The 18,612-nt window shown below is 37.9% G+C and overlaps 2 protein-coding genes across 10 annotated transcripts in view; one reads left to right on the forward strand and one right to left on the reverse strand.

Moving 5' to 3' along the window:
- The window catches only part of LOC112052365 (kinase D-interacting substrate of 220 kDa B), a 75,459-nt gene extending 68,216 nt beyond the window's left edge, over positions 1 to 7,243 (forward strand). For 7 of the 9 annotated variants that reach the window (XM_052881524.1, XM_052881518.1, XM_052881517.1 and 4 more), the window contains exons 25-27: positions 700 to 717; positions 2,012 to 2,108; positions 5,967 to 7,243. In XM_052881524.1, coding sequence (XP_052737484.1) covers positions 700 to 717; positions 2,012 to 2,108; positions 5,967 to 6,796 — 945 coding nt within the window. In that variant the 3' untranslated portion in view covers positions 6,797 to 7,243. The remainder of the gene's footprint in view (positions 1 to 699; positions 718 to 2,011; positions 2,109 to 5,966) is intronic. The other 2 variants (XM_052881520.1, XM_052881519.1) reach the window with 1 other exon arrangement.
- A 544-nt stretch (positions 7,244 to 7,787) lies between these two features.
- LOC112053183 (late secretory pathway protein AVL9 homolog) lies at positions 7,788 to 17,587 on the reverse strand. Its single transcript, XM_024092509.2, has 7 exons — positions 17,399 to 17,587; positions 17,007 to 17,204; positions 16,395 to 16,611; positions 15,603 to 15,792; positions 13,701 to 14,425; positions 13,035 to 13,218; positions 7,788 to 11,680 (listed from the first exon to the last, which is right to left on the reverse strand). The coding sequence occupies exons 1-7, from the start codon at positions 17,465 to 17,467 to the stop codon at positions 11,332 to 11,334; spliced, it is 1,932 nt and encodes a 643-aa protein (XP_023948277.2). The 5' UTR covers positions 17,468 to 17,587; the 3' UTR covers positions 7,788 to 11,331.
- Between the last annotated feature and the right edge of the window lie 1,025 nt (positions 17,588 to 18,612).

An 18,612-nucleotide genomic window follows, 5' to 3' on the forward strand; every position in this document is an offset into this window, starting at 1 on the left:
CTCGAGTATCCTCTCAGAATGAGAGAGGTTAGGCCAATAGTCCATCACGCTGGCCCAATGCGGATTGGCAGACTTAACACACGCTGAGAATTAAGAAAATTCTCTGATTTGCAGGTTTCCTCACGATGTTTTCCTTCACCGTTTGAAACACGTGATATTTAATTTCTTAAAATGCACACAACTCAAAAGTTGGAGGTGGCATGCCCCGGACCAGGTTCGAACCCGCATCCTCCAGAATTTGACGCAGAAGTCTACTGGGCTATCACGGCTCGAAAAAAAATATACATAGCTCAAAATCGGTTTAATAGATCCAGAGATTAGCCCTACAATACTTTACCTCTATAAATTAATAGTATAGATAAAGAATTGACAAATTATAACTCTTTCGTGAGATGGGACTGGGACTACTCCGCCGCTATTTTGTCTATTTCTCTTCATGACGTATGTCGTTGGTCGCATGTTAGGCATAATGAGGATAATATTTTATAGACCGTGCACAACTTGTTAGTCTTATCAAAGCGAAAGTATTCAGTCTTTAAAATCTCAAACACGCTTTATTTCTCGAATGTACCCGCTACTGAGGCCAATTATTTGGTCAATAGTCCCTAAGTTTAATTAGTTTGGTTTAAATTTAAATTTTGATTGGCAAGTGTTTATTCAAAAACTATATTCGGGTCACGTTTTCTTTTACTCTTGCAGCCTTTTACGGAGTATCAGGTGATTTACATAGTTTTAGGCTCGAGACTAAATTTAACATTGCAGCATACAAACCTTTTTATTTCATCTTTTTTTTTATTAATAAAGGATTGTCCAACACACATTATCAGTAGACTTAAAATACGACACGACCTATACATAATATTTCAAAACGAGAACAAAGACAAATATCATCAAAAATATCGCTCTCTCACTTTTGTTGCGTTGGAACGAAAGAGCAAGCGATATTTCAACTCTGCGGCTATTGGTCGAAAATGTCGTTTTTTTTTTTCACGAAATATGTCGTTGAAGAATGTTAGGTCTACTGATGTTTTTTTTTTAATTTCATGATTTTTACACTTGCATTAAATATTTTTTGCATGAATTTTTTTTCTCCATTAAAATTAATTGGAAATATTATTAGCACTATACATTTGTGTTCTATGACTGTCTGTTTGGCTATTTGTTGCATCTCTTTTTATATGATCTTTCTTGTGTCTTTGTCGTATTTTTTATGTGGACGAGTTTGTTTCTTATGCACTATAAATTATTATTAACGTAAAGTATATCATTTGGTCGACCGACTTTGAAGCTATTAATTTTGGGAAACACGAATTGAATGTGCCCTATTTATATCTTAAAACAATAAACCTTAAATCACTATTCTCAATACATTGCTCCTTATATTATAGGAAGAGCTAAGACCACTGCTCAATTAATAAGGATCCATAGATATATAAGGATTCTAACAATAAAATCCAAATCCTTTCAGTAGCCTTATGATGCGCTAGCGACTTATGTAGTAAAGAGAATAAGACATACTGTCGACAAATGAAAACAGAATTTAAAATATCGCTGTTCCTTCCTTTAATTGCGATAAGACAAAAAATTGCGATATTTTATATGCCGCCAATATTGGTTGACAATATGTTTTTTTAAGAGATATGTGCACATCATAAGACTACTGAACGGATTTGGGTGTACATATTTATCTTTACTCGTTAGTCTGCTGGGGTTTAGTTTAGTCCGTTTCTTGGGTAGTCGTGCGATAAATATAACTAGATATAGTTGCTATACATTCCTACGTATTAAAGTAAATTAAAATTTATTTTCAAGGAATGAAAGAAAATTTTATTCCGTCAGTAAAACTTAAAAAAATAAAAATACTGACAATAATAAAAATAAAAGCACACTGACCAAATATAGGCCTCCCACCCGGCATAAAGCTTTGAGCTTTTGTTTAAGCGCTGGCTTTCAGTGAGCCTTTAAAACAGTAAAGGAACACTAAAACATGAAAACAATTTCAATTGGCCAGGTGACATTGGAGGAGCAAATGATATGCGGCGCGCTGCAAACACTCAACGAGGAGGCAATGGAGGACGTACTGCAGTCGGAGCCCGCCGCGCCGACAGGTGAGGCCCTGCGCACCATCCGCGAAAACGGCCCGGCGAGCCTCCCCGCCTCCCCGCCCTCGCCCGCCACCCCCGCCAGCCCCGCCAGCCCCGCACTCAGCGACACCTCCTCGGAGGAGGACGAGCGGCCCGACCACGTCATTGTCAACCTGCCCGATGACGTTTTCCTTTAACACATTTAGAGCGACCGCACATCCATGGGCGTAGTGAGGTACGGGCAGGGGGGGCAGCTAACCCCCAATAGAGGAGTGATCTTTGGAGCTTCATACCAAATTATAATTTAACTGACTTTGTTTCTTCTTTTGTTTGTGACCTTATGTGGAAGGTTTGGTTTCGGCTGAAACTGAGGCTAAAAGTTGAAACTGAAATTCGGTTTCGGTTTTCGGCCGTAAATACTAATTTTGGTCGAACAGTACTAATTTGTAATGTATACTATATACTCAATATAAGTATAGCTGCCCCCCCCTTACATAGAATTCTGGCTACGCCCATGCACACATCCAATTGTAAGTTGGACGACTAAATTACTTTCTTTTACAATTTCGTTGGACAACATTTTTAATTGTACATAATTGAAAGGGAATCGGGATTCTGATGCGATCGGTGTCCAATTTATTATTTATTAGTCTCATATATTACTATACCTATTCGTTTACTCTGCGATAGTCGGTCAACTTACAATTGTAAGTGAGCGGGGTGCTCTTAACGTTCGCGCTCGCTGCGGATCGCTGCAAGCTTTCAGTGCACAGTTCAGACGACGCCAACAAATGCGGCTCAAGCTTAACCCTTAATTACTCGCATGGAGTCAAATCAGTTTTAGACAAAGCGAAAACCAAAACATCCCCGCATCCCCGGCAGCTATATAACTCGCGTCGAAGTTTGCAATTGCATTCTTGCAGTGAGCAACTCTCACAACTAGTAAGGAGTTTAAGGGTGAGGCTCTGCGTTCTTGAGCGGTGACCCCATGCGAGCAGTTACGTGTTTTTCCTTGTGCGATTAATTAAGGGTTAAAGAAGTTCTGGGCCTTGCAATTTCTAAAAAAAAAAAATATTGTTACGAGAAATATTAGAAAGAATTTCGTATAAAAGCAATGTTCCTAGTGTAATATTACCTTATTTATTTTTAGCCATTTTAATATTTAATGGTAGATTGCCATCATGATGGAATTATTGTTCTACGTACGAAGTTCTAAGATTGCGTACACGCTTAGTAAGTTTTGAAATAAATCTTCCATAAAAATCTTCCTAATAATGTAGTGTACAGTAAACAATGTACTGAAACTGCATTATAATGTGATACGAGTGTCTTGTTTTATGTATGAACGATGTCAGGTTAAAAAATCGCGTATCCATAAACAAAGGAGTGAAACTTTTTTGTCTTGATCATAGCTTTGTGTGCTTCAATTGCATATTTAATATAAAATCGGCAAAAATAGATTAGGTATGTGCTATTTCAGACTGTACATCTTGTGCCAAATTACATCCAGATCCATTCAGGGCCTGTGGCACGTCGAAACTCTTTCTACAAATGCTAACGCTTCGAAACTAACAAAATGTTGAGTATGACAGATCCGATCGACAACTTGATCACTTGACGTGACAATTCTCATATATTTTGTTGATTTTCGATGCGTTCGCGTGTGTAGAAAGAGAATCGACGTGCACATGGCTACAGGCCCAGTTGTTCTGAAGTTACAAATGGTGTAAGTTGTAAATAATCTGACATTGTATTATTATAATATAGATTTGGTGAGGAAGCTTCGGTAGTGTCTAGATAGTAGATACCTTGCCTCAATAAGTGCCATTACCGATTGAAGTTCCTAAGTGCATCGCTTCTTCGTGCTTCCCATAAGTGAAAACTGAAAATGCATCGCTAAATTATATTCATAAAAAGTAAATGTGAGGTTTTAGAGCTGTTTTAGTCAGATTTAGATGTCCATTTTTAGGGTTCTGTATTTATAGCTTCGCCACGCAAAAAAGTTTCACTTTTAAATAAACAAGACCTCAATATGGTTATACTAATAGCATTAACAACTGAGTCTTAGGGCCATAAATCATTTCTCTATATCTATCTCGCTTGCACTTATGGGTCTTATGGAGCCGTCTAGTGAAGGGTGTAACAATGAAAGACATATTATCGATAAGTAAAGTTTATTATCGTATCTTGTTCACAAAATTAAAAAAATTAACAATATTTGATTTAATATAATACATATTTCATATTATATAATTATTAACTAAATAAAATTAATCTTCATCTGAGTCTTCATCATCAGAATCTTCGTCTTCTGCCAAATTTATTATATATTAGTATCCATAGTGCGCAACGAGTAACACATGAATGTATTTATTTAATTGCAGTAAACACATTTATAGCAAAAAAAATACGCAATGCAATTACATTAGAAACCGACCAATCAGAATCGTCCAAATCATTATTGACTCATCATTAGCACGTGCGCAGGTAGCCGTTTATCGATAATTAGGGTGCGCAGGTAGGCGCGCTGCACATTCCTATCTTTTTTGACTTTTATGACCGGACGACTCAGATGATAATGCGCATACTATAGTTAGACTAGATCTCACATTGCCTTCATAGATCACGTTTTAGATCTTTTATGTTGTCATGCTAATAACTTTAGGTTCAATTTATTTATAAATATGCTTAATGTATCCTATTATTTAGTTTCAAGCAATCGAACATCATACTGATGTTGTATTATGCTGTATAGTTAATTATAGTATAATTTTAGCAAGTACTTAATGTTTTGTAACTTGTACTTAACAGTGTTATAAAACTGTCAATTCCACAAAATGTGATGTACACAACTGCAAACATTTGAGGCTATTGTAATGTATAGTTGCCGGCAAACTTCTTGAACAAATGACCTTGGCTGATCACAAACGATTATAGATATGGAGTAAGTATAAGGCGTGACGAGGGAGGGATATTATTTTGTCGAGAGCTTAATTGTAGATCATTCTATCTTCATTATTATTTATTGGTCTTTTAGTTGTACTAGGTATTAATTATTAAGTATTGAATTAAATTTAACTACATATGCAGATTAAATACAAATTTTTTTGCAAGGTTAATATACACTGTGCGATTGTATAGCCAAAATATGTAATCAAATGTTTAAGAAGTTTGCCGGCACCTGTAATATTTATATTTAGTTCCATTACAGTGTATTGTGCAGTAGGTTAGTTGTCATTTAGCATTCCTGTTGTTTTGCGACAATGTAGATCATAAAATTAAGGTTTGTTTTGGCTGTGGCCTTTTATTCCGGTTGTGATATGTTATGTGTACACTTGAATTAAAATTTTTAAATTAAATTAAGTATGATAGTGCCATAACCATTTTGATGAACTTTTGCCCACAATCCTATACATTGTGAGTTCTTCTTATTTTGTCGAATCAATGAACTTATTGTGACCCTTGATATACTTTAAGGCACACTACGCGAGATTATTAAAATTGTTAATGTAATGTTAAATCGCATGTAAGTATTTATATATAGTATAATAGTAGTAGGTATTAAATATACTAATTTTATTTATTAGTATTTTTAAGATGTAACTGTTCTCAGTGCGTCTCGATAGTTGAAGTAATGGATCTACACGCCGAGTCGTGTCGTTACTGATCTGAACCGTAACATATCTTTATAACGTATCGTAGATGTACACTTCCGTCGTATAGAATACGCAACAAGCATTCCATAGATGAATATATTATAATAAAGTATTCGAAATAAATAGCAAATGAACAGACAATTTCTAGTTTTATTTCCCCGCCCTGGGAGCGAGCCGGGGAGCGCCCGCCAGCGTCCGCCGCCTCACGCGCCGCCCTTCGTTTCAGACGAGGCCGGCGAGCGCGCGCCCACCGTCAGCTTCAGCGTCGAGAACGAGGAGGACGACGACGGCCACATCACCTTCACCGCCCGCCCCCGCGCGCGCCGCCCCGCGCGCCCGCGCCCCTCCTCGCTGCGCCTGCCCGACGACGCGCCCGAACCCGGCGACCCCGCGCGCCGCCTCTCCGCGCGCTCGCTCTCCGTCGAGGACTCCTCGCGCGCCTCGCCCGTGCTCGACCTCAAGCTGCGCAACCTACGCCGCACCGCCGACATGCTGCGGAAGGTCGGCTCCGCCGAACGGCTCGCGCGGTTCAAGGACAAGATACTGTCCCGCGGGCCCGGCTCGCGCGAGAGGAGCCCGCCCCGCGACGAGGCCGCCAGCGACGACGAGTCAGCCCCGCTGGTGTCGTCGCCGGACGCCGCCGCGCTCGGCGTCGACGCGCGCTCGCCTTCGCCCGCCTCCCCGGGGACGGCGCGGCCCGGCTCGGGCGCGCTCGGGGCGAGGCCGCTCGGCGTGGAGTGCGCCGACCGCAGTCCGCGGGACGGGACCGCGAGCGCGGACTTCTCGCCGCGCTCGGAGGTCACGGACGCGGAGTCGCCGCGGGACAGCGCGCCGGACTTCGACCTGCTGCCCGAGGGCAAGGGCGACGGGCGGCCGGCGGCGCGGGCGCACTTCGCGCGCGGAGCGAGCGACGGCTCGCTGTCGAACATGATGGAGCCGTACAACATGCGGCTGCTGGCGCACGGCGCGGCGGACGGCTCGCGTGGGCTGTGGCGGCAGGACGCGCTGGACGGGGGCCCGCCGTGGCCGCCGCACGAGCCCGACTCCGCCGTGTGAGCGCCCCCGTCGCGCCTGGACACACCCGCGCCCGGCGGACAAGGCAGCTGACACGCTCGCGCCGCCGCGTGGCCCGCACGTACGGGCCGATTGAATGCAATAAACACGAATTTTAACCAGTAAATCTCAGAGAGCCTGCCCAACGAGATTGTAGCTACATGATATTTAGGTTATACCCGACAAATATCATATGTGCATTTTTACGTGTGCAAATTGTTTATCTCCATTTGTTACTACGTTATACAATAATGTTATCGTGAGCAGATAGGTTCTCGTATGTGGAATTCTTAGTGTGTAGAATGCGTACTTAAATCAAGCACTTGGGTGACTCGGGTACATACTCGTAATAACAATAATAAAATGCATTTGCTTTCTATTAAAATTTCTCCAGAATTGTGATATAGGTACTTATTCTTAAGAATATGAAAATATACATTTTTGAACAAATTTTGTTTATTAATACAATAAAAACACACATCACGTGCTAAAGCAATGGGTAGATGTTTGGTATATACCTACAGTGTGGTCGTTTTTTACTATTGGTAACCAGACCGCCTATGCTAGGTGCAACTATCGTCTGCACAAACGTACCTAAAATCAGCGAAACTAGAGAACTTATTATACCTGTGTACTGGGACGTTCCAGCGTTGGTATTGGTGAGCTCCTCATTTGTATTGTTTTGTTGAGCACTAGCCTCCTCTCAGAATGAGAGGGGTTAAGCTAATAGTCAACCACGCTGGCCCAATACGGATTGGTAGACTTCACACACGTAAAAAATTAAGAAAATTCGCAGGTATTCTCATGATGTTTTTCCTTCACCGTTTGAGACACGCGATAATTAATTTCTTAAAATGCACTAAACTGAAAAGTTAAAGTCCACTGGAGCTATCGCGACTCTATTACATAGGTAAATAATACAAATCTAATAGATAATTATATTGTAGTAAGGAGTACCGGGTGGGTATAATTTGTGAAATTAAAAAAAATAAACTGGAAATCAAATTAAATTTATTTACTATAAATTAAGAGTAATATCAACATTTTTAAGTATATATCAGAGATCACAAGTTAATATAAGAACGCATCCAATTTGTATACAACTACTTGTCTATAGATTAACAAAATCAATTAAATCACAATAATAAATCAATGGAAGTTGTACTAAACGCCCTACTTGAGTTTTGGCGAAGCCGTCGACGAACGACTGACCATAAAACTGCGACATGCGACTGTCGCACTGAATTACACATACAATTACAGGTTTTGATTAAAATAGTCAAAGCTTTTAAATATAGATACCAGTGTTTCTCTTTTTTCTAATTAGGAAATTATTGTTCAAGGTCATTTGTATTGGCAGCAGCCGTAATTAAACATCCCCTAAATACCCCCCTATGTAGTTAGGGTAGTTTCTTTAGAAACCCTTCTCTGTAATTTAAAGTTTAAACACATTTCAGCGGACACTTCTATTTAAAGATGGTTTCTTGAATATGGATTAAGTATCCATATTCAAGAATTCACTAAAAAGAAATAGAATATGCATATAAAGTGAAGGTATTGTTACTAACTAAAATATAAATCAATGATATATTTTGTTACAAGTAGAGTTAACTACATGTATGATTTAAAACTTAACACACTAATATCAAAATTATGGCAAACCACGGCATTAGGAACAATAATGAAACAAATTTGCTTTTTTTATTGCTCTTTACAAGTTAGCCCTTGCCTACAATCTCACTTGATGGTAAGTGATGATGCTGTCTAAGATGGAAGAGTTAGGAGGAGGATGAAAATCCACACCCCTTTCGGTTTCTACACGGCATCGTACCGGAACGCTAAATCGCTTGGCGGTACGTCTTTGCTGGTAGGGTGGTAACTAGCCACGGCCGAAGCCTCCCACCAGCCAGACCTCAACCAATTAGGAAAACTTCGGCCCAGCCGGGGATCGAACCCAGGACCTCCGTCAAAAGTCCTCTATAAGTCTTACTAAAGAACTACAATACTGGTACAATCTTTAAGGTGTGCCTAGGCCTACTAGACCAAATTAAATAAATATCTTGGTCCACGACCCAATAGCTGACAGTGTCTTTTACAATGCGCCATAGTTCGAAGGCGGCATCGTCTAACGCTTTTGACTTATGGCGATAGTCAAGAGACTCGTCAAAATCACATGACCGCTGTGTACCGATGACATGTGTGGTGTGACTATAAATATGTATTTCCAGTTTTATGAGAATTTTAGGCCAAAATTCGCACATTTGCTATTAGAATATTGGTTAAATTATATTTGGAACTTTTTTCTAATTACAATTTTGATATATTTGTGGTTCCGAAAGCGTTTTTTAATATGATGTACAATTACAGTAGCTGCAGTACAATTAGTACGTCGCCGACGACAGTTAAATATAATATTACTATATAGTTACAAATGTAAAGTTTTACATATTAATTAACGCCAACTCCCTGTATCAAAGATGACAATAACATGAATATATTATATCCACTAATATATCAAAGATACTTGGATCTCATTCAAAACGACTAGTCTTATACTATAAAAACGCCACAACAAAAAAAAAATAGCTGATTTAAATAATCAAGATTTCGACTACAGTTATAAAAAAATATATTTTCTATTACAATAACAACTAAACTTAATCGTGGCAATAACTTAATTAAAATTTTCTACAATATATTGGTGATACTATGATTATTCATTTCATTATTGATTTCCTATAAATGAAGTCAGCATAAGCAGTTAGTTTAATAAATAATGTGAACAAAAAAATTGGAATTGATTGTATGAAATTCATATTTACAAGAAATCTTGAAATTATTATTATCATAACTAGAGGATTATATGTAGAATCGGAAATTTTGGACGTAACAGACAATTTACTTTCAGTCATGATAAAGATTAGCATCACTGCATACCAATTATGTATTGAACATTTAAATTTTATATATCAAAATTCATACAAGTGATTGTTTATATTCGAGAAGAAACACATCAGCCAATATATTGAAAAACACAAATTGTATCATAAAAATTGACGCTACTCACTGAACTGTACAATGTCTACCTTAAAATCGATGCTATGCTACGTCATATAAAACAATAAATAAAAAAAAAATATTTTTGAAGATTCTAAACAGTCAACAATGGGCCCAATCTCGCTGTGGATTACAAAATGGCTACACACTGGGTACTCATATGCGAGATACAAAACATAAAATGCACGTTTCTATAGCGAAAAGCCAACCTTCATTAACACGAGCAGCACGGCAGCTGGCAACTGCTACCGACGGCTGCAGTCGACTGCCGTAGACTGCCGTAGAATGCCGTTGACTGCCGTTGACTGCAGTCGACTGCCGTGGATTGCAGCCGAATGCCGTTGACTGCCACCGAGACGTCGCCGACTACAGTCGACTGCAGTCGTCGCAGTTGCTGCTCGTGTAAATGAACCCTAAGTGGTATAAACCAACGCCTTGCGGGTTGCGCACACTAACAATATGACAACCAAAACCTACTCTTATATGTTACTAGTTCCCATTTCTCTGAGAATACGGAGCTAAAATATAGCCCATGACACTCGCAAATAACGTGGCTTTTTAGTAGTAAAGAATTTTAAAAATCAGTTCAGTTAATCTAGAAATTACCACAAACTACCCTTTTTATAATATTAGTATAGATGACCTATCCTGCAATTTGCAAGTACTGTGATAATACGGAGCCAAAATACAGCCCATGACACTTACAAATAACGTGGTTTTCTAGTGAAAAAGAATTTTAAAAATCGGTTCAGTTGGTCCAGAAGTTACCACAAACTTTACCCTTTTTATAATATTAGTATAGATGACCTATCCTACAATTTGTCAGTAACTATGCTCAACATCGACAATTCAAAGCACAGCAATAGTGTTTGGCCCGTTTCGGACCACAACACAATGGAGAGGTTAAGTTCAGCCGCTCATATTCAATTACAATTGCCTTGTTTTTTCGTCTCTCTCTCTCTTATGTTACATCACCCAATCGATCACGATCTGTCAGAAACGCAATCTCTGAGCGACTGGACTCTAGTGACACTTATAACATACAAGTTGGTTATCTTTTTAATGACTTAATGCCACAAGCAGCTATCATCGTCAGTATTAGACCATTTTAACTGTCCTCTACAAGGCCAAGCCTATGGAGCTCAGACCCACCACTCTGTTCTAATGTGGATTGGCGAGTCTAACGTGCTTTCCGAGACACGGGGTGTAACACCAACTCAGTCCTGAGAATTTTACTGAATCCTTCCTAAAAGAAAGAAAAGTGTTGTAATACATCGCTCAACCCTGGACTCGAACCCAGGCCTTCGTAATCCAGATAGGTTAACCACTGGACCAACGAATCTGAGTCATACTACTATATACTAGTAAAACTAAAATCACTTTTACATCGACAATCGCTAGCACAGTTGAATCCCGCATATGAATGCCCGGACTTACGCTACGCGGAAACATTAACAAATTCACTAGATAAGTATCACACTTCAAATGACTGTTATTTTGCTGACGCGGCTACTTTGGTCGTCGATGACCTTGTCCGGGGGGTCCGCGTCGGGGTCGGGGGTCCTGTTGTCGTCGTGGAGGTTCTCGACGGCGTCCTCCGCGTCGGAGGGGTCGGCCGCGTCAGACACGTCGAGCTTGTCGTCGAGGGAGTTCTCCGAGGCGGTGGAGGGCGCGGAGGCGGGCGTGGTCAGCGCGCTCCACCAGCCCGACAGCGCCCCGCGGGCGTGCGACAGCGCCCCGCCCACGGCGCGCGACGTGCTCGCGACAGCACGCCCCGTGCTCGCAACCGCCGCGGTCACCTTGCGCCCACCTTCCGTGGTCGACATTGTACTGGGAAACGATGACGTAACATATGAGCAGTGGCGTGCACTTCAATCTCAGACCAATTATTGTATAGGACCTGCCTCGCTAGACGTCACTTTTCTGCCAAAGTATATGATCAACGATCTAACGCTATTATAAAAACTGTCTACAAACAATCGATGTTTCATGGTTGTAATTGAATTCGTCGGTTAAAGAGCTGCTTAAAAATACATTTTTATGTAGTTGAATGGTGTAAAAAACGGGCAAGAACTTCTAGTTTAGTATAAGATATGCACCAAATCCAAGCTTGTTTTGTTAGGAAAATGACAGACAATTTTGTTCGTGAATATGGGTGCAATACTGGTCCTTCTATAATTGGTCTGAGACTTCAATAGATGCAAAAATGAAATGCCTACCCTAAGGACTCATTACAGATCTATGTTATAATAATATAGCTTTATTTTTCCCATTTAGATAGTACTTATCAATATCTTAAAACTATTCCAACTAATATATATATTTATCTAAATAATTAATTATGTTATGTACTAGTTAATTATGGGCCCCTTCGGGTATAAACCTCCTCCATCTTTTTCTATTTGTCCCTTTCTTTTGTGAGTTCCATCCAACCTTGGCCGGCCACTGCGGTAATGTCGTCCACCCACCTTCCTATAAGCCTTCCTACTTTCCTTTTACCAAGTGGACCTTTCCAATAGGTAATTTTCTTAGTACACCATTAGTTCTCACACAGATCTAGTTGTATGTAACAAATTATACAATTTTTTTACTTATAGGGCATACCCTAGTTAAAAACCTTGCACATGCCACTGTATATATGAAAACAGTTATTACTATTTATTTATGATATTATAACAAAAAGTTTCACAATTGATCAATATAATATTATTCATTCATTTCAACCTGTATTCGGCTCTCTGCTGAACACGAGTCTCCTCTCAAAATGAGAGAGGTAAGGCCAATAGTCTACCACGCGGACCCAATGCGTCAACCTACATCAACTTGAAATTATTTCATGTAGCAACATAAACATAGCTAATAACTATATACATATATAAAAATCAATGCCACTTTTCGTGGTAATTTTATAACTCAAGAACAGGCTCACTGGACTATTTAGTAGTAGATGGTTTATAAAGTAAAGTTTGCACAAAATCGGGAGTACGGTTCTTCATTTATCACATTTTTTTTAACAAATGATTAATTAATTCAGGGGTAGGGTAGGGGTAGGGTAGGGGTAGGGTAGGTTGAATTAATTAATTCAGGGGTAGGGTAGGGATAGGCAAGAAGTGCACATAAGTCAAAGCGAAGCTTGACCAGGTCAGCTAGCTGAATTTATAATAAGTATCAAGAGATTACTTACTGGGCAAACTTCAGTTTCATATCAGCTACTGACAGCTGTCCACAGAAGGGATGCATAGGTAGCAGGTTCATGAAGGATTCTATTTCAGCATTGTTGGTAGACTTCAACCACTTCTCGTAAGCAGGGGTTGATTTAAAAGCACTCATAAACTGAGAGTTGTAGGATTCAATTTCTCTGCTGCCCTCTGAAACACAATATAAGTTATTATAGAGAGTAATAATGCTATAATCTTATTTTCTAAACATGTAGTAAAATTACTACATACAGAATTTTCATTTTTTCAATTTTCAAATTTGCGATCTTTGCAAAAAATACATTACATTAGAAGTAATAATCTCCCACAAAGATTCCAGGGTATTTTTAGAAACAAAAAAATTCAATGAAATTGAGAAGAGAATTTTTAGAAGGCCATAAAATATTTAATTGAAAACCAGGATTTGTTTTTATCTATATGGTAAGTAAATAGAGTACACTTTGCAAGCCATACAAACTGTTTATTCACCGACTATGACCATCTTGTATACACAAACATCTAAAGATTATGGGACTCTTTCGATCAGAACACAGATTTATCTAAATCAAAGCAGCATTGGCTGCTTGGCAGCAGAAAGAACCATTACGGTAGTACAAGCAAGCTCTATCATGAAAAAGATATGAAACAATTACCTGGCAACAATGATGTTCTCATCAAATAAATCAGGTAGCTAGCAAACTGATCGCGTATCCACGCGTCGCCCTGTGTGGAAGCGTGTCGCACCACGTGATCAGCAAACCTGAGGTCCTCCGTGCCCATGGCTAGCTGCCTTCGGAGACCCATGTCCGCTGTCTCTATCCTCATCTCATTAAGCTCCACCAGTACATCGAAAAGCTGTCTCTTCTGCTTAAAAAGCACATTAGAAGCGCCAACAACAAATCCTTGAACCGCAGGATCTGATAACAAGTCCAAATACTGCAGGGACAGATAAGGTAAACAGATGTAACCATCTTCGAACAGAGGTAAAGGGAAGCCGCACTCTGCTTGATCAATCTGCCCTGTAAGGTTGTACAATCCATCGACGCTCATGTCCCGTGCCATTGTGGGACTCTGCTGTGCATCTGGTATAGATTTCTGTGATTTATATTTCTCACCAATGCTATGGCATTTCTCTCTCCCAGCCGTCAACTCCTGTCTGTCGACAACATCAGATAACAGGGAGTCATCGAAACTCTGTCTGCTCACTCTATCTTTTTCCTCTAACATGTTACCAGTTTCTTTTGGTGTTAGTTCCTCCTCAAATTGATTTGCACCATTTACAAGTGTAGCGTTAATTGTTTCTGTGTTTGCATCAACAACATCTGTGCTTGTGTCTTCTGTCACTATTGCTGGCACTGGAGAAAGTGGCCTTGATAACCTAAAATTTGAAAATAATGTATAATCTAATATCTAGTATTAGCATCTGGGCAAACTAGATAACTGAGTTGTGTATTGCCATCCACAGCTTCGTCATGAACCTCTGTCATAAACCCTGCAATTTTGGGGCAATCAATAATAATTTCAGTTCTCAGAGGTCAAGAATAATGATGCTTGAAACTAAAGGCTAATCTAGAAATTTGGACCTAATATAAGAGAATTAAATTAAAACTTATCCTTTGTATAAAACATTGAAATAAAATGAAAAACAGGATTTTCTTTTTTTCCAAAAACAGAATTCATTAAAAGTCAATGTCATATTCATTCATTCATTTAGAACATTTCATTATGAATGGTTGTGATACATATTGCTCTAACATATAAACATGTGACATCATGCCAGTTGACTCATTCTATTAACACAGTTCCAGTCATATCTAATAGAAATAATGGATTAATCTAATGAAATCAACACTTATCTTGTAACATTAATATCCTTGTAAGTAGGAAACTATTATATCTGGTTGACTAACCTTTTGTTTTTGTGTAGTTACATACTAATATTCATGGACTTTGGCTCTATAAGTTATTGTTCATAAAAGTTAAATTTCATATCAATAACTTTTATTTTAATATATTATACATATCAATAACTTTTATTATATAAACAATTAAACATTGGTAATGAAAATGTTTCAATATATATTAAACTAGAAGTCAAAATTCATATCAATAACTTGATAGACCCAAAGTCCATCAATATTAGTATGTAACCACATGAAAACAAAAGGTTAGTCAACCATCCACGCGGACCATTGGGAGTGCTATAACAATAACCATTTGAATCAGAATTTGAATCACCTAGGATGTGCCCCACAAAACAACTCATGACGAGGGAGACATTACCGTCAACCAATAACAACTAAATCATAAATATTATTATTCTTTATCATTGCAATGCAACAAAAGACAGACAGATATTCTATTCTGAAATTGCCTTGTCCTTCTGCCCTTCTGTCGTCACAAGATATGTTGTTAACACATTCTATGTCTATGGTTGAATCATTGGAAAAAGACTATTCCATACAACAATAAGTCATTGTTATGGCTTCTGTAAAGTAATACTTGCTTCTGTTCAGTATACAACAGTTTAAATTGTAATTTAATTTTTCACTTACACCACATTAGCAGACTGTGACAATCCATGTTCCAAACAGCGGGGCAATAGTGACACAAGTGTTAACAAAGTTGAGGACAGGGATCCTGCAGGTGATCCGTATATCAGAACTTTCCTGCGCAGCAGTAACAATTTAAACAGCAATAATGCTTTATGTCGCCAGTTTTCTACTATCTTTTGTACAGACAATCCTGTAATTATAATATTATTATTATTAATATTGTTGAAAGAAACAGTAACTTCAATGTTCGGTTAAGAAATACTGATATAACAGACTAGCCTATAGCCTTCCTCAATATATGGGCTATCTAACACTGAAAGAATTTTTGAAATAGGACCTGTAGTTCCAGAGATTAGCGCGTTCAATCAAACAAACAAACTCTTCAGCTTTATAATATTAGTATAGATATTTTAAAAAGACAAGAATAAAGCAAAGTTATGATAGTGCAGATTTTGTATAGATCTCACAATAATTATCTATACATAATCTGTATGTATGTCTGTTAATTATAAACTACAGAACAGATCTCTATACATTTTTTCAAAGAACAGAAAGAGTGATTTATAAGAAAGTTTATAAGAATAATTTATAAAGGTTTTGTGAGTCAGATAAATCCATGCTGTGTGATCAAATCATAAAAGCGGAGATTCATAGATAGAACCCAGAGTTGGTCAACCCCTCACTAGGTGGACTGATGACATTAAGTAGGTAACAGGGAGTCACTAAACATATGAAAATGATAATGAAGATCATGATGATATAATGGTGTTGAAAGTATATTGTTTTACATACCTTCCAAGGTTTGTTCAATTTGGACTGGACAACTGTTTAAATGTTTGAAAGCATCTTCTAGTAGCTTAGTTTGTGAAAAATCTCCCTGCATGAACCATGCCCGCACAACTAACTCCATTTTGATGGCAAGACGACCAAAGAGGGGGGCTCGGCATATTACACAAACACTTTTCTGAACTGAGCTTCTTGTCATATCTTCTGTTTTTTGAGCTACTTGCTGAAATAAATAAAATATTATTTTAATTTTAAGAATTAATAAATCATGATTTATAGCTTTTTCTTTCTTTCATAATAGGGAAAGAAAGAAAAAAAGAAACACAATTCAAATAATGATAAAGAACACTTTTTATGACACATAAATATAATAAGTACAAATAATAATAAACAATACCAATATTCATTGTTTTAATTAACTTTGTGAATTGCTAAATGTAATTTACAATTTACCCCCCACCAGGAGGACTGTCATCATCAAGAGTCGCAGGTATTGATGATGGTTGACAAAGAGTTTAATATTAAAATAGGCTAATAATAACAAATATAATTAACTATCTTTATAGGGATTTTCAAAATTTCTGTATCAGTCAAGTGATAGCACAATAAATAACAAACCTCGACAGGGATTTGGCGAAAACATGATATACCATACACAGTGTGGGCCGGGTCAGTTAATCCCGGCAAACTGAAAAATATTGTGTCAGAGAGATAGTTGTGAGAGCCATCCGGCAATGCCAGAGCTGGCAGATATCGCCAAGCCACAGGAAGCTCTGAAGGACGACCAGGAACTAATTCAGGATAACAGTGTTCAACCTGAAAATACCTTTGAAATTTTAATTTGAAACTTAACAATATTGTGTCTATTAGTCTAGGCACTAACCCCTTATACTATTTAGTTCAAGAATAAATTAATAATTAATAACGGAACAATACAATATGGATATATTTATTAAAAAGGATTTATATTATTTACGAAAACTATTGATTAGAAAAGTAATGACGCCTACCTGGCAACCTTTCTTATGGTGGAATCCCACCACTATTATATTTAATACTGGATCGTTTATAAACGACATGTTTCGGAAAATAAATGTCCTTGTTTAACAATAGTCATGCTCTTGCTATAATTATTTCATATTTTTATTTGATAAATTTACACTTCAGTCTTCATACTTATTATACTCTTTGAGTCTTCACTTCAAACATTTTTTGGCAAGTTGAGCCACAGATAGCATAGAACTATTAGGTAGTCCAAGATTGTCAATGTCAAATAGTGTTGTATAATTATACCTAAATGAATCCTTGTTCCAATGGGGTTGGCCCATAGAGGAATTAGAAAATGGATATGCATGGCAATCAAATTCACGAACAAAATTGTCTGTCGTTTTTTGAGGGGGACGAGGTAAACTCAAACATCGAAAATATTTAACACCATTAAAAATATTACATGTCCATACATTACACACAACTATAAATTTGACTAGCAATACACACACGCGTAATTTTTACACAAGCTAACAAACACATTGCTTAGACTATCCACAGATTAAATAATACAATATTCGATTACTGATCGATGTTTGGCTGTTTCGTCAAAAGAATCGATTCTTTTTATAAATTGTTTTCATTATCAATTTGATAAAATTAAGGTTTAAATACTTTCAAATGAAACGTTACTCCATCTTTTACTAAACTACAAGTTTTTAGCCGTTTTTTAATGCCATATAACTACACAAACCGGCATTTTTAGCGAGCTCTTTACACGACGAAAACGATTACAACAATGAAACATCGATTCTATAGCAACAGTTTTTATAAACGCGTTAGATCATAGATTTTTGATGTTTGCCAGAGGGGTAATGGTTAGCGAGGCAGGTCTAATTAATGGTTGAAGCTACTCTATGATGAAAGCTCTATAAAACAGGAAATTCAACCAAAGATAATCTAAACCAAAACGAACATTAACATAGCTTTAGATAGAAATAATAGTTAGAACACGGTTTACCATACGCCATTTTATTACACACAGCAAGATGACATAATTTATGTGACTACCTACAAATGTTAACCTAGCATACATTACATTACAGTTTGTAAGGTGCGAAATTAGCAGTAATTCAATCACTTTCACATAACCTCAAGTTCTAAAGCGGGCTTAAATTTTTGCGATGGATATAGCTATTAAACAAAGCTTTAATATTTTTTTTTATTCATAAGGAAT

This window comes from Bicyclus anynana, chromosome 5 (assembly GCF_947172395.1).
Source record: "Bicyclus anynana chromosome 5, ilBicAnyn1.1, whole genome shotgun sequence".
NCBI lineage: Eukaryota > Metazoa > Arthropoda > Insecta > Lepidoptera > Nymphalidae > Bicyclus > Bicyclus anynana.

Bases quoted from the DNA above. Each gene is read 5' to 3' on its own strand.
- LOC112053183 (XM_024092509.2), bottom strand. From the start codon at position 17,467: ATGTCGTTTATAAACGATCCAGTATTAAATATAATAGTGGTGGGATTC. The intron at 17,205-17,398 runs GTAGGCGTCATT...AGGTATTTTCAG, and splicing joins ACCATAAGAAAGGTTGCCAG to GTTGAACACTGTTATCCTGA. The intron at 15,793-16,394 runs GTATGTAAAACA...TTATAATTACAG, and splicing joins AATTGAACAAACCTTGGAAG to GATTGTCTGTACAAAAGATA.